This window comes from Chiloscyllium punctatum, chromosome 11 (assembly GCF_047496795.1).
Source record: "Chiloscyllium punctatum isolate Juve2018m chromosome 11, sChiPun1.3, whole genome shotgun sequence".
In the NCBI taxonomy this organism is placed as follows: Eukaryota; Metazoa; Chordata; class Chondrichthyes; order Orectolobiformes; family Hemiscylliidae; genus Chiloscyllium; species Chiloscyllium punctatum.
In genome coordinates, this window is record NC_092749.1 from 20,779,987 (window position 1) to 20,796,321 (window position 16,335).

Consider the following 16,335-nt stretch of genomic DNA (forward strand, 5'->3'; position numbering starts at 1 on the left):
CAACTGAGGACTGGAAGTGACACAAAATTAGGCAGAGGGGTTAACTCCACCATTATCTGCATCACTTCTTTCACAGCATTTCAGAAACTGGCAAGGCACAGAACAGCAAGTCATTTCAAATGCTGTATGAAAAGATCATACTATTTTTGACATCCCCGAGAAAATAAAACCCATTTCAACACTTGTCACTGAACAAGTGGCACAGCTATTGCTTTTGACTGAGATTTGATGAATTAGTTGCAGTTTCAAAATGCAAGATAAAAGATTAACCGCTTAATCTCTCAAAGACGAGTGTGTTGCCGTTACCTGGGATCGAGAGCTTTAATAGGTTGCTTTGCTTCTTCAACCCAATGCAAAGGGCATCAAAGCTAATCAATGACAGTCAACTAATGAGCTTTGGCTCGCTTATGATTTCAACTGCTATTGAAAGCTTTCTGGTGAATTTTGCACTTCAGCGCTGAAGGTGGCAATTATTAAATGGAAGTGAAACTTGTGCTAGGAAGAGTCAGAATTTCAGTCAGTAGTCAGAGGCAAACACAGTTTGATAATAAACTGACAGAATTAGACTCAAGTAGATGTATATGAAGAACAGAAAATCATTCCTTTCTTGAAACTACAAGCTTCGGTGTTAGTGGACTTTGGATCAAAACTCTGACCTTTCTGATTTCAATACAGTGGCTAGATAACCATGATGAGACTCAATGGATGCATTTCCATTTCAGGATCAGAGGACCACAAATCACTCTGAAATTTCAATGCATAATATGACTGGGAGTGCTCTCTCAAGCAGCAGTAAAATGAGACACCTCCATTCTCCACAGATGGATGCAAAAGATCCCACAGCAGCATTTGAATGAGAGTAAAAAGGTACATGAATATACCTCAGCAAGGTGGAAAACAATTGATGCAATGAAATGGGAAACCTCATTCTCACTGTTTCAATTATTTTTGAATTCATTTCTAGCGACGGTTCCACATAGAGGTTAACAATCCATTCAATAGCTTTAACTGATGCAATGTGAATGGCTGTAATAACACTCGGAATGCTCTCTCATGGCAAACATTCTGTCTGTGGGCATTATTCAAGCTCTCTCATGTTCCAGTTGGAGGAGCAAGTGACCACATCTTGAAGTACCTGAGGGTTGTCCAGATTTTCTGCATGAGGTTGAAACCTGGAACTTGGACATTCGGGTCATTAGGTTGCAGATAGCAATGGCTATAGTCAACCAGGAGCTACGGTACATCAAGGGATCAATGGAAAAAGCAGAGTTTCACATAATATTTACAGCAACTTGTGCTCAATGGCCTGTGAATTCTAGTAACTTTCCAATGTTTGAAAGAGGATGAAGCATTTTTCAGCATGTTTAAACTGCAGCTCACGAAGCCTACAGGAATCTGATTACAAGGTTCCCTTGGAGCCAGTCATCAATTACTTATTTTCAATTCTTGTGAAGAATCCTTCCATAACCGTCCAAAAGGAATCGTACCCAACATCAGGAGGGCAAAAGTTGGATGCAATGCACAAAGCAAATTGCTGGGAGAACCTATGAGATTTGAGGGGTAATATGCATCCCAGATTATCCTGAAATATTCAGTACAGGCAAAAATACTGTATATGAGACCCTGATTCTGTCTCCATAAGCCTGATTTGGAGTGGGTTGTCAATTGATTCATTTCAAGCTAATTGTAAGTGCCCAATATGCTAAGGCATGCCTTGTCACCTCTCAGCCATTACCTTCAGACAATTCCAAACATTGATATCCTTTGTGAAGAGTACATCCACTGAAGTTTGACTGCATTGATGGGTCTACCTCAGAATCAAAACACAAATCACTGAAGTGTCTTAAAATTCACAGCAATGCTTTACACATACACAACTGGGAATGAATAAGTATTTCGGTAAAAATCATAGTAGAACTGCCAGTGCAAGGGTCAAGTCTATAACTGAACAAACAATGACTGAAATTTTATGACTAAGATTTCAAATGACTATCTTTTTCATCAAGGCGATCAATTAAAATTTGCACTCAGACATTTTCCAAGATGAAAGAGATCTGACAGTAAAGGTAAGTATCCAGGGGCCAAATCTGACAATGAAACTCTATAGTTTTAAAATAATCACTCCGTATCATACCACGAACACTGGCAATACATCAGGGCAACGTGAAGCTAATGGTCAGAAAACTCTCAAAAAGCATGAAACCGGAAATTATTAGAAAAGTCCAACAACACTGCCTTCATTCATTCACGAGAGGTGGTATTTCCAGCTGAGCCAGCATTTATCATCCATCACTAATTACCCTCAAGAAGTGTTGGCAAACTATCTTCCTGAACTGCTGCAGTAGAGGTACCCATACACCGTTAGACACAGAAAAATCCAGGATTTTTACCCATCAGTCCTGAAGGAACAATGAGATTTTTCAAGTTTGGATGTAAAGTGGCTCAGGTAGAAACTTGAAGATGGTGTGCATCCCACAGCTTGGGCCTGACTTCATACAGTAGGATGGAATAACCTACCGCATCACACCAAGAGGTAACCTAGTCTTGACGAGCAACAGTTGCAAACAGTTCAAAATAAAAGTATAAACAATGGACTAAGGCAGACCCAGAAGCAGTTCTGCCCATGGGTCTTGGAAGGAAGTGCTGTGCATTACTAAATGGTATGAAGCCATACAGTTATACACACAGTCTCAAGTCAACAAGAGAACAGTTCTCTGTTTACAACATACAATTGCAAATTATTCATATCCTTCCTACCCTCAAATAAAATTGTCACTCCCATTCAAAAAAGGATCACCTTTTGACCAAATATAGCGGAATTCCAACTAACAAAGCTAAGTAATTTTGCATCTTAAGCTACACATTAATTTTTCCCTGATGAAGGGCGTTTGCCCGAAACGTCGATTTCGAAGCTACTTGGATGCTGCCTGAACTACTGTGCTCTTCCAGCACCACTAATCCAGAATTAATTTTTCCCTATTCAAGTGATCAAACTTGCTCCTTATTCAACACAGGAACAATGCTGACTACTTTAATCTAAAAAGCTCATCATTCGCAGAAGTGATATCCTCTAGTGCAGTGAGGCCTGAACAAGGAGGCATTAACTTAAAATGGGAGAGGGGTTGTTCAATGGAAGTGTTTGGAAACACTTATGAAAGTCAGCAAATCTTCAGATCTCTCAAACTTAGGTCTGGTGACTTCAAAGTGAACGTGTAACAAGGATCTCACAGTTCAAGTCCAATGCCAGGGCATAGCACAAGAAAACAAATCTTTAGTAGTGCAGTAGTAACAGAGTGCTGCCTGCCAGAAATGGAGTATTTTGAATAATGTTAATCTGAGGCTGCTGTTGCTCTCTCAGCTGGCAGAAAAGACCCCACAACATTAGTTTGAAGGTGGGGGAAGGTACTGCAGTGAAAGATTATTACTCAACAACATGACAAAAAAAAAAGACTCTGGTCATGATCATTGCTGTTTGTCGAAGCTTGCTGTGAGCAAATTGACTGTCACTTTTCCTACTTTCTAACAGCAGGCACATTTCGAAAAATACTCTATAAAGCTGTTAGAGATGTCTGACAGTCTGAAGGAACATCATTCAAATCTTTTCTTCGTTCAAATATAAATCAGATAAACAACATGGGGTACTGTAACTGAAATAAAAATTTAATATTTGGTCCAACTCTGGGATAGCAGCACTCAATTTATGCAACTTACCCCAGTGGGTAATAACACCAACTCTAAGTTGCTCAACCATTCTAGGACCAATCACAGGCTCCGGCTAGCAAAAAAGGTCTCGGTCATTGTTTACGGTCACTAGCTCACAAACCCATCAACTTTTTGTTGCTAACAAGAGCTGCTTCAGTACATCCTCTTGGCTCCCAATTCTCTGCAACCTGAACACTAAAATTTAAAAATCTCGTTTAAAAATTGTGAGAATTTGGTTCACACGAAAACAAAACAAAAATGATATCGTCCTTACTCCTTAGACACCGAACATAATGAAAGAATAATAAAAAAAAGAGGTTTTTTTGTTTTGAGAGGGTAGATTGGATTATTTTGGTTCCTCCGAATATTAGATTCCCTACAGTGTGGAAACAGGCCCTTTGGCCCAACCAGTCCACACCGACCCTCCCACTCCCAGACCCATTTCCCTCTGACTAATGCACCTAACACTATGGGCAATTTAGCATGGCCAATTCACCTGACCTGCACATCTTTGGACTGTGGGAAGATTCCGGAGCACCCGGAGGAAACCCACGCGGACACGAGGAGACTGTGCAAACTCCACACAGTCACCAGAGGCTGGGATCGAACCTGGGACCCTGGTGCTGTGAGGCTGCAGTGCTAACTGCTGAGCCATCATGCTGCCCATAAAAGCATTGAAGCATTAGAGCAGATGAGGTGGAGGGGATGTAAAGGTTAAGAAAGGAAGAACAAGTTCAGGACAGGCCTCGGTGGTCCAATTCATCATACAAAATAAGCTAACAATATACAGAGGTCAAATATGCCGTCAATAGAACAGCAAAATCATTCAGATGCTGAAAATCTGAATTAAAAAGGTGTTGGGGGACAAGAAAAAAAAAAGGAATGAATTGCTCAATAATGCCAACATTTTCTACATTAATGGCATTAGAGAGAATAGTAAAAACCAGTGACCTGAAGGTTGGCTGCTGGGGATTGTTTGATAAAAGAAACCTGGTTAAGTTTACATTAACAACATTCCAAACCAGTTTTAAAACACAGAGGGAACACACATTTGAGAATTAGTACAAGAATGCGTGAGAAAAATGTAATATGAGAGAGAGAGAGAAAGAGAGAGAGAGAGAGAGAGAGAGAAAGAATATTGACACCTTAACGTGAATCATAAAATGTCACAGAAGGAGGCCATTCAGCCCATTATGTCTGCACCAGCTCTCAACAAGAGGATCTCTGAAGCGCAACCATCTCTTCCTCCTGCTTCTATTGTCCTGCAATTTCCTCTTCAGCTCCTTATCGAATTCCCTTTTGAAGGAAACAACTGCACATTGCCCCACCACCCTCTCAGCCATCATGTTCCAGATCATAATTACATGCTACGCAAAAATAATTGCTGAACAGCTTACCTCCCCAATGCTCCCTTTGCCATTCACCTTAAACTAGTGTCCTTTTGGTTCTTGAATGCAGTAACAAGAAAAGTTTCTCCCTATCTACTGTCTCAATCCATTGTGCTTCTGAATAACTTTATCGATAAGAAGAGGGACAGAATTAATTTCTCTTCCTCCTTACACACACTCATTGACAGAGTTATTCAAAATGGGTCCAGGCAGAGAAAGCAGTAAGAAAGAGAGGTGATTGGTGAAAAAAACACATGGTGGCAATTAGTAGAACATTTGTTTATAAAAACCCAAGTGGTTACATTCTGGTAACCAACATACAAGAACATCGGCTCATCTGTTATAATTTCTTGGTGTGCACGGATTGCCTAATTTATCAAGCATCAACTAAAGAGAATAGTTCGGATCTAAATCAAAAAGGCATAAATCCTGATATTGGCCAGTCCAAGAACTGTGGCTATTTTAAACATAAAAGTGAAGAATTTGCTATCCTTCAATTCAATGTGGCATTAAAAACAACAGCACATATCTTTACAAAACTGGAGCAGATTGCATTGAGCTAAAGCCTTTAAAAAAACATTCCCTCCATCAGATTATGTTCTGGTCAATTTAATTTATGGTTTACAAGAACCAGATGAAATCCTCAACATGATAAAAGTTGACAAGAGGGCTTTTATGAAACAGAGGCTGCTGTGAGCACTGCATCAAAGTAAATGGAGTTAGATTCCTCAAAGAAAAAGCTGTAACTGAATTCTTAAATTGTTATTTTTGGAGTGCATTTCCAAAGCAATATTCCATCTTAAATATTTCCAATGAGTGAAATAAGCAAAGCTGTGCCTAAGATAGCTAATGAACAACAAATGCAAGGGTCACTTTCCTTCGAACAGTTCTTGATCCATCTTAAAGTTTTAATTTAAGCAGAGGGTTTGAAGTGGCTTTCAATATTTACTTATCTCCCCAACAGCCTAAAGCACCAGTGATAAAAATTTCAAATGGACAGATGCCAATTGCATAGAGGCAAGATTGCAACTTTACTACACTCCTGGCCTGATTTTAGTTTACAGCTTTTGGAAATAGAGGTGGAATATTTTTTCAAACAAAATTCTTTAAAACTAAAAGGAAAAGGTTTAATAGTTACATGAGCCCTGGAGGTCCAGTTAATAAAAGCCCAGCTTGACAAAAAGAATCAAAAAGCTATGTTCATATGGTATTAAGTTCAGTCAATGTAAGTTTCCACCAAACCATGTCTTCCTTTATTGACACTGGAATGGTTCAAAAAGGTGACACACCAGCTCCTTTCTTTATTCTTTCAAAGGAATGTGAGCAGTGCTGGAAAGGCTAGTAATTATAGCTCAGATCGGATGGTGAGGGAGAGTGACACCCCTTGAAATCAAAGTAGACTGAATGCAGCATCAAGGAGCTCAAACTTAAAAACTTGATCTTCAAGGGCAGGTTGGGCATGGGCCAACCAACATCCAACGAGCAGCGAAATTGACGGTTCGGGCAAAAGCCCTTCATCAGGAATAAAGGCAGTGAGCCTGAAGCGTGGAGAGATAAGCTAGAGGAGGGTGGGGGTGGGGAGAGAGTAGCATAGAGTACAATGGGTGAGTGGGGGAGGAGATGAACGTGATAGGTCAAGGAGGAGAGGGTGGAGTGGATAGGTGGAAAAGAAGATAGGCAGGTCTGACAAGTCAAGGAGACAGTTACTGAGCTGGAAGTTTGAAACTAGGATGAGGTGGGGGAAGGGGAAGTGAGGAAGCTGTTGAAGTCCACATTGATGCCCTGGGGTTGAAGTGCTCCGAGGCGGAAGATGAGGCGTTCTTCCTCCAGGCGTCTGGTGGTGAGGGAGCGGCGGCGAAGGAGGCCCAGGACCTCCATGTCCTCGGCAGAGTGGGAGGGGGAGTTGAAATGTTGGGCCACGGGGCTGTTTGGTTGATTGGTGCGGGTGTCTCGGAGATGTTCCTTAAAGCGCTCTGCGAGGAGGCGTCCAGTCTCCCCAATGTAGAGGAGACCACATCGGGAGCAACGGATACAATAAATGATATTAGTGGATGTGCAGGTAAAACTTTGATGGATGTGGAAGGCTCCTTTAGGGCCTTGGATAGAGGTGAGGGAGGAGGTGTGGGCACAGGTTTTACAGTCTCCTCCTTGACCTATCACCTTCATCTCCTCCCCCACTCACCCATTGTACTCTATGCTACTCTCTCCCCACCCCCACCCTCCTCTAGTTTATCTCTCCACGCTTCAGGCTCACTGCCTTTATTCCTGATGAAGGGCTTTTGCCCGAAACGTCAATTTCGCTGCTCGTTGGATGCTGCCTGAACTGCTGTGCTCTTCCAGCACCACTAATCCAGTATTTGGTTTTTAGCATCTGCAGTCATTGTTTTTACTTTTACATGGGCCAACCAACACTGGCCTAACTACCAATACCCACATGCAAAGAATTAAGCAAAGTGCAGGTATGTGAGCTCCCTGAACCACTGCAAATGGCATAGGGACACCCACAATGCTGATTGGTTCAAAACTTTGAACCAGTGACTGAGGAACATTGATATACATTCAAGTCAGAATGCTGTAAGGCTTGGAGGGAATCTTGCAAGTGGTGTTGTCATGTTTCTGATTCTTGGTCCTTCAATATGTTAGAGGTTGCAGGTTTGGAAGGTGCTGCTCAAAGAGCCTTGGTGCACACGGTTCATATTTTCACCAGTGGTGCAAGAACTAAAATTTCAAGGTGTAAAGTGGTATCTTTTATACAGCTTCACAAAACTCCCCCATGTTCCCTTTGGATCAGTCGAGTAGATTTTTCACCACCAAAACGCAAGTCTGTGGGTTCAAACCAGATCCTCGATAAAGTGAAGTGCAAAACTTTGACATGTCACCTTTCAGATTGCAGAAAGATCCAATTTTCCCTCCAAGGTTGGGTGTGGCACAGCTCTTGCGGAGGAGCTGGCCAATATCGGTCCATTAACCAATCAACTGGCCACTTCTCTCTTAACCAGTGATGGTAGCGAGTAACATGCAAATTACCTGCTGCATTTTTCTAAATTACAGCAGTGATGGAACTTCCAAAAGAAGAAGTTCCCTTTGATTTTAAACCTCCCCAAACATTTGAAAATGGTGGAAGAACTTCTAATTCCCTTCCTTTAAACCTTGAAACTTTTTCCAAACTCACACTGACCTCTTCAATAATTCACTTCCATGAGGAGCAGAAACAGACCAGTATTCAGAGAATAATCTGCTCTTCTTTGACACACCATAGTTAAATACAAAATGTCCAGACATGTAAAGATACCAGTCTAGACAAAAGAAAACTATACCAACTCAATGCCATAAGACAAACCAGTTTTCCTGCTCAACTGCACAATAGTTAATGTTGAAGTTGCTTTGAGTTCCACCCAATCAGATAATTCCATAAGAGTTTTTGAATTGAGAAGAAACAAACAGTCTCATGCAAGGTCCAAGTGGAGGTAGAAATCTTGCATCAGACTCCAAATAGTCTTTGTAAATTGTGCATAACTACTCTATATAACCTATTGTCATCATGCAATAAAACACAATTTTGTTGTGCAAGACTTCGTCAGACTCAAGTGGTTTATCCATTGGAGAGACCCTTCGACTCAGCATGGAAAGGAGGATTCCTTTGATGAAAGGTGAGCTCTGAAAGGGCTAGCACTACTTATGACCCCTGGAAAGAACATCTCAATTTAGTTTTGATACATTTTCATTGATCTTCTGATTGTTCTGTCGTGGTATCACACTACCTGAACTGCTATTGTTTATTTGATAAGAGTCTAAAAGGAAGATACACTAACTGCAAATCATCAGTGCTGGCTCTGCAACATAACCGTGCCATGTGATGATCAGCAGAGAGGATCATTGCATAAACAACTCAAGGTAACAGTGGGAAAAAAAAAATCCATGTGACCAGGAGAAATATTTTCAGAAAACGAGTTTACAGTTTTAAGGAAGTTACCACTTCAGATACAGGCAATGAGCAACTGAAACAAAGGCAGAAGCAGTCAGCAGCCCTCGTGGAAGCAGGTCAAAAGAAGCACTCCAAAAGATAATCTTCACCCTAGAGGTGCAGGAGGCCCTGGAAAAAAACAACATGGGCTAAAGTAAAGACTAGCCACTTAGGGAAGTGACTGAATCATTAAAAGAAGACAGTAGTGCAGAACAGAACAAGTTAAAAAAAAACCCTGAATGGGAAAAAGGAGGAAAACAAAGGAAAGGGCATACAAATCCAGGCAAAGGATGAAAGAGTAAAGAAATGCTTCAGTCTTCAAAGCAAGCATGTTCCACAAGACAAAGCTACAGTAGGCAGGGCTACAGCCAGAATATTATTCATACCAAAGTCACTGTATCTCAAAAGGTTTTAGGGTACAATTGAGACAACAGAATCTATCAGAGAAAGGTGTTTAGAAGAGTGCAAAGACGTGATCGGGCTATGCTCAATTTAAAACCACGATTTGGCAGGAAGATTTATTAAGCCCTCAGCCATCAAGGTGTAACTTAAAGTGCAAAAGACCTACAGTGAATTTTAGACCATGAAAGACTGGAAGTCATTGTGTCCATGAAGCAACAAAAAGGTGAAGACTACTCGTTTGATCTCCAGCAAACAGTGCAGAGACATAAATAATACATGGAACAGAATTCAAGAGACTTTCGGAGAGGTTCGAGGTAGAAGTAGTTTTCCTCAGTAATAAGCAGCTGAACTAGATTTATATTTCATGATGAGGTCCTAAAAAAGCATTGGTATATCACATTTAACCCACTTGTCAGAAAACCAACCATCTGTGTTTGAAGCCAAGAAAACATTGGTTTAATGTAAACTACTTTGCAACATTTAATCTCACTGTTGCAGAAGATCAGATAGCACTAGGAGAAACAAGCTTCTCGATGTAGGGATAGGAGAAAGAGGGGGAAAGAATGGAAAACATTAGTGGTTCCAAACGCATGTCTGTAAAGACCATACTTTTTAAATAAGAAAAGGGGTATTTAATGCCATGTATTTATAATGTTCCCAGCTGATTCAAAATTCTCAACAAATCCCAAAGTGAAACCTTATTTGATCAGTCAGAAGTTTAATTAGATTAGATTACTTAAAGCGTAGAAACAGGCCCATCGGCCGAACAAGTCCACACCGAAGCGCAACCCACTCAGACCCATTCTCCTACATTTACCCCTTCACCTAACCTGCACATTTTTGGACTGTGGGAGGAAACCGGAGCACCCAGAGGAAACCCACGCAGACATGGGGAGAATGTGCAAACTCCACACAGGCAGTCAGTCAGTCAGTCGCCTGTTGGCAACCAAGTTGGTTGCTTGGTGAAATTCACAATTATTGAATTTAAAAATTATTGAAATAAAAAAAATCAAAATATTGAACATATTCACAAGAAAGCATTAAATCCAAATACAAAAGTTGGATATACAAAAGGAAAACACAAAAATACATAAATATTAAGCAGTTATGAAACACATAAAAGTCGATAAATCCCCAGGACCTGATAAGGTGTGCCTTCAAACTCTGTGGGAAGCTAGGATAGTGATTGCTGGGCCTCTTGCTGAGATACTTGTATCAAAGTCACATGTGAGGTGCCGGAAGACTGGAGGTTGGCTAACGTGGTGCCACGATTTAAGAAAGGCAGTAAGGACAAGCCAGGGAACTGCAGACCTGTGAGCCTGACATAGTTGGTGGGCAAGTTCTTGGAGGGAACCCTGAGGGACGGGATGTACATGTATTTGGAAAGACAAGGACTGATTAGGGATAGGCAACATGTCTTTGTGCATGGGAAATCATGTCTCACAAACTTGATTGAGTTTTTTGAAGGACTAACAAAGAGGATTGATGAGGGCAGAGCAGTAGATGTGATCTATATGGACTTCAGCAAAGCTTTCGACTAGGTTTCCCATGGGAGACTGGTTAGCAAGGTTAGAGCTCATGGAATACTGGGAGAACTAGCCATTTGGATACAGAACTGGCTCAAAAGGTAGAAGACAGAGGGTGGTGAAGGAGGGTTGTTTTTCAGACTGGAGGCCTGTGACCAGTGGAGTGCCACAAGAGTCGGTGCTGCGTCTACTACTTTTCATCATTTATATAAATGATTTGGATGTGAGTATAAGAGGGATAGTTAGTAAGTTTGCAGATGACACCAAAATTGGAGGTGTAGTGGACAGCAAAGAAGGTTACTTCAGAGTACAACAGGATCTTGATCAGATGGGCCAATCAGCTGAGGTTTGGCAGATGGAGTTTAATTTAGATAAAAAGGAGGTGATGCACTTTGGGAAAGCAAATCTTAGCAGAACTTTCCACTTAATGGTAAGGTCCTAGAGAGTGTTGCTAAACAAAGACCTTGGAGTGCAGATTCATAGCTCCTCGAAAGTGGAGTCGCAGGTTGATAGGATACTAAAGAAGGCATTTGGTATGCTTTCCTTTATTGGTCAGAGTATCGAGTATAGGAGTTGGGAGGTCATGTTGTGGCTGTACAGGACATTGGTTAGGCCACTTATGGAATATTGCGTGCAATTCTGGTCTCCTTCCTATCGGAAAAGATGTTGTGAAACTTGAAAGGGTTCAGAAAAGATTTACAAGGATGTTGCCAGGGTTGGAGGATTTGAGCTATAGGGAGAAGTTGAATAGGCTGGGGCTGTTTTCCCTGGTGTGGGGTGACCTTATAGAGGTGTATAAAATCTGAGGGGCATGGATAGGATAAATAGGCCAAGTTTCTTCCCTGGTATGGGGGAACTAGAGGGCATAGGTTTAGGGTGAGAGGGGAAAAGATATAAAAGAGACCTAAGGGGCAACTTTTTCACGCAGAGGGTGGTACGTGTATGGAATGAGTTGCCAGAGGAAGTGGTGGAGGCTGGTACAATTGCAACATTTAAAAGACATTTGGATGGGTAAGTGAATAGGAAGGGTTTGGAAGGATATGGGCCTGGTGCTGGCAAGTGGGACTAGATTGGGTTGGGATATCTGGTCAGCATGGACGAGTTGGCCTGAAGGGTCGGTTTCCATGCTGTACATCTCTATGACTCTATGACCTTCCTCCCACAATATTCTTTTCAGAAACTCAACACTACTCCCATTTTAAATCTAAATTCTTAGTTGGCAATTGCACTGCAGTTTTCATGGTTTAGAGACTTGCATAGCTTGGCACTTTACAAACTAAAACCTTCTCCAAAGATGAAATACATCCACTGAACTGAATTTTAAAAAGTGATCTCAAGTCTATCTTCTCTCCAGACCATGAAAAGTTCAACATTTCAACTGAAGATCAATTCACTGCACAGATACCCTGCAACGCATTTGACCGAAGTCACGTTCTGCACTGTCTTGCCGACGGTGTACTTACTTTATTTCTCCAAATGACTCTGACCTTTAAAAAAAAGTAAATGTACCTTCACAGAACTAAAATCTATACTTCCTTTAAAATGCAAAATTACCAAGTGACAATATATTAAACAACTTTATCACAGCATAATTCAAGAGGAATTGCAGACAACTCTCTTTGAGAGAGATAATTGTTTAGACAGCATGAGCAGCAGCACAATATTAAACTTGCTCGTCACAAGTCTAAAGGCGAAAGTGAGGTCTGCAGATGCTGGAGATCAGAGTCGACAGTGTGGTGCTGGAAAAGCACTGCAGGTCAGGCAGTATCCAAGCAGTAGAATCGACATTTTAGGAACAAGCTCTTCATCAGGAATCGTAAGTCTAAGTGAAAGTCAATCTGAGTAGACATGCTCTTGAAATTCTGAACACCATGCTAACCAATGAAATCACTAGCCCCCCATGATATTGCAACATCTTGTTATTATTATCACCTGGAGTATACTGTTAGCAATTCTTTCGTTGCTTCAGTAGGAATCTTTTCATTTCTACAATGCCTTAAAAAGGACTTCAGAGCTTATCAAAGCATGTCACACCCAATCATATTTGAATTATCAACTTAAATGACTTCAATTCATATTGAATCTTTCATAACCAGACATGCCAAAGCACTGTGCAGTGAGTTAAGTATTTTTTGATGTGTAGTTCACTGTTGCAATGCATACATAACAGCAACTAATCTGGACACAGCAAACTCCCTGAAAGACCAATGTAATAACAGAACAGATAGTGTTTTCATATTGACCAGGACACTTGCGGTAACTCTCCAGCTCTTCTGAAAGAGTACCACAGAATATTTTGACATCCATGTGAGGTGACAGACAATGTCTCTCTATCAAATAACTGCACCTCCAAAAAAAGGAGCAGTACACACTAAGTCAACCTGGATGTTTGTGATAAAATCTGAAGTGCGACATGTACAAATAACTTCCCAAATTCTAAAAAAGGTCAAATTTGCAATCAAATGAGCCTCAACCAACATCAAATTGGATAAAAGTCAAATAAGCAGAGGGATTATTTTGTGTTGTAAACATCTCCCTCATGATAATATAGCAAGTTAAGCAGATGACTGGAGTTAATTGATTTACATACCAGGTAGATAGAAAGGATTGATAAGTGGGACTTGTGTGAAGGAGCTGTAAAAGTGAGTAGAGGCCTCCTTATAGTGCAATGGCAGTGCCTCACCTCTGGACCAAGGTCCTGATTCAAGTCTAACCTGCTCCTGATGCATGAACCAACATCTCTAAACAGATTGATTCAAGAAATATACGGAAGAGTGAGCAGAACCAAAGGCCTTTGTGGCACAGCAGTAGCATCCATACCTCCAAGCCAGGAGGCCTGGGTTCAAATCCCACTGGTCCCAGAGACGTAGGTTGAAAAAATTAAGTACGAGTACAAGGGACTGTAGTGATGTTGTGTCCTGCCCTACGGACAAGGAGGCCCAGGTTCAAGACCCACTTGCTCCATTCTCCCAAGAGAATGGGTCATCTCTCCTAAACTGGTGGATTTAGAAATATCTGTAGGAGATTGGCTTGGGCCAAAGGTTGTGTGTTCAAGTCCCATCTGCTCCAGAAGTATGAGACAGTAAGAGTGAATAGCATATCTAAACAGGTTGATTCAAAAAAAAAGGCCTGCCTATTAAGGGCTATTGTGGTGCAGTGGTAGTTTCCTAACTCTGAGTCAGGAGATGCAGATTCAATTCCTATGTTACTCCAGGAGGAATGTGATAACGTCTGTCTGAACTTGTTTACAAAATATTTATGAATGAACATTAAATAAACTATCCACAAGGATGTCACTGACTAGTTTGGACCCAAATTATTGATAAACCTCCTCAGAATAACCAGCCTGTGTCTTTCTGGTGACCGGTCAGCCTGTGTCTCTCAGTCACGTGAAGATCAGATCAGCTTAATATGGCAGATTTCCAACCAGTAAAAGGAAATTATAATCCAAATAGGTCAGTTTAGTTCAGTTGGCTGCATAGCTGGCTTGCGATACATAGTGCTGCCAATAATGTGTTCAATTCCAATACTGGCTGTGGGTAACTACGAAGGGTTTCCCTCTTAATCTTTCAAAGATTTAACTTGATGCATGGTACCAAGTGCTCCTTTCTGATTAAAAAGGTATTGCCTTTTCAGACATGGCAAATTTATATTACTTTAATAATCCAAATAGGTTTTTAAAAACAATAATCCAATAGTCCCCATGACAGATGAGCATTTAGTTTCATAAATATTACAATGTTGAATTTAAGTCAACTGGTGTGATTTGAACTCATGACCGCAAAGCATTAGCTGGACCCCTAGATTACGAGTCCAGCAATAATACCTATACCCCACCATCCCCATCATTGGCAGCTTTAGGAGACCCATGTCCTTGCCAACAGAAGGTTAATTTTACCCTGACCACGAACCAAAAACATGAAGAGGCCTCAATCCTAACACCCAGATCTTGATTTGATAACTTGATAGCTATGTAACCAGATAGGCAACGCAGACAGAGAGTTCAAGTCTCAATCACATTGCAAGTTGAGAAGTTGACTGCAATTAATAATAACTTTGTGGGTTGGCAGAATAGCAAGAAAAAGAACACAAAAGTGATTGTTCTGTTGTAACCACCCAAATGATAGACATCACTTCCCTGAAGAATGAGTGTATCAGACTCCAATTCTACTGTGCGTGGTTTAATACTTGTACCCTTAAGACAACAAGGGATGGACAAGAACAAACATTTTTTCTTTTTTAAAAAAAAGTATTTTGCCTTGAGAAGAACTGGTCTAAAACAGATTCGAGCAATACCAATTCTTCAAAGCAAGATCATGGACTGCAAGTCAGGAAAGAATGCAAAAAGAAAACCAGAGAGGAGTCAGTGAGTTGGAAGAGATTTGGGGCTTGGTGGGTGGGGCCAGGGGGGTGTGTGCAGGGTAAACTGAACTGGAGCAAAACAATCTTTGGAGAATTTGAATTCACTTTGATTTTCAACCACAACTAGAGACTTGATTATGACACTAATCTTACATAGATTAAGCTGGCTTAAATTGCAGCAATAAATCAATACCACAGGTTTACATTAAAAAAAACTTACCTCCCATAGGCAACATTTCTGAGGAACCTCACATTTCCTTCCAATTATCTTTATTTGCCTCTGCTACCTACAGAATTTCTTTTTTCTCAGCCAAATATTTGTATCACCATCCCCAAAAGAGACTCAATTTTTATAAAAACCATTAAAATTTAAATTCCAATGATATTTTTTCCCCCAAGTAGTTTTAATTTCTTGATGTGATTTGTGATATCCCTTGAGCTACACTTGTGTAAAATAGCTTTTTCATGAAATACTGACAATGAACCCTTGGAGAGTGTTGCAGTTTCTCAGAATAACTCAAGCTTTCTAGCATTTTTTTTAAAACTCCAATGTTAATAGAATTGAAGCAGCCTTTCCAACAGAGTACTGGAAAGTTGCGGTGTTGGCATCTTTTCATCAGCAAAGGGTCATTTCATCCCATGTCACTAAATAGAGGTCTACCAATGGATTAGTGGTGCTTACAAAAATAAAGAGATCACAAAACAAGGTACATTGGCTACAGCCAACATTCTTTCAGCTACCTTCAGCCTCACAAAACCTTGGCTGAAATCAACTTGACATGTATCATCGATCTTGGCTTCCTGGCATCATCGACTAATGTAAGATCAAGAAGGAGGGCATTCAGCCCTTCAAAGCTATTCCACAACTGAATCATGTTTGATCATCTACCTCAACACCATTGCCCTGTGCTATCTCTTCCCTGCCGAGTGGGGCAGTTGAGGTCACCTCATTGAATGATTTTTGAGCTGTGGAGGAATTGAGCAGGGTGGG

General features: G+C 40.9%; 1 protein-coding gene across 3 annotated transcripts in view; it reads right to left on the bottom strand.

Moving 5' to 3' along the window:
• Positions 1 to 16,335, bottom strand: part of smyd3 (SET and MYND domain containing 3) — a 785,608-nt gene that overhangs the window by 739,345 nt on the left and 29,928 nt on the right. The window contains exon 1 of one of the 3 annotated variants that reach the window (XM_072580428.1): positions 5,100 to 5,213. The exons of the other annotated variants lie outside the window; for them this stretch is intronic. Within the exon in view, the coding sequence (XP_072436529.1) occupies positions 5,100 to 5,122 (23 nt within the window). The 5' untranslated portion in view covers positions 5,123 to 5,213. Of the gene's footprint in view, positions 1 to 5,099; positions 5,214 to 16,335 lie in introns of those variants that run through there. 3 annotated transcript variants of the gene reach the window in all.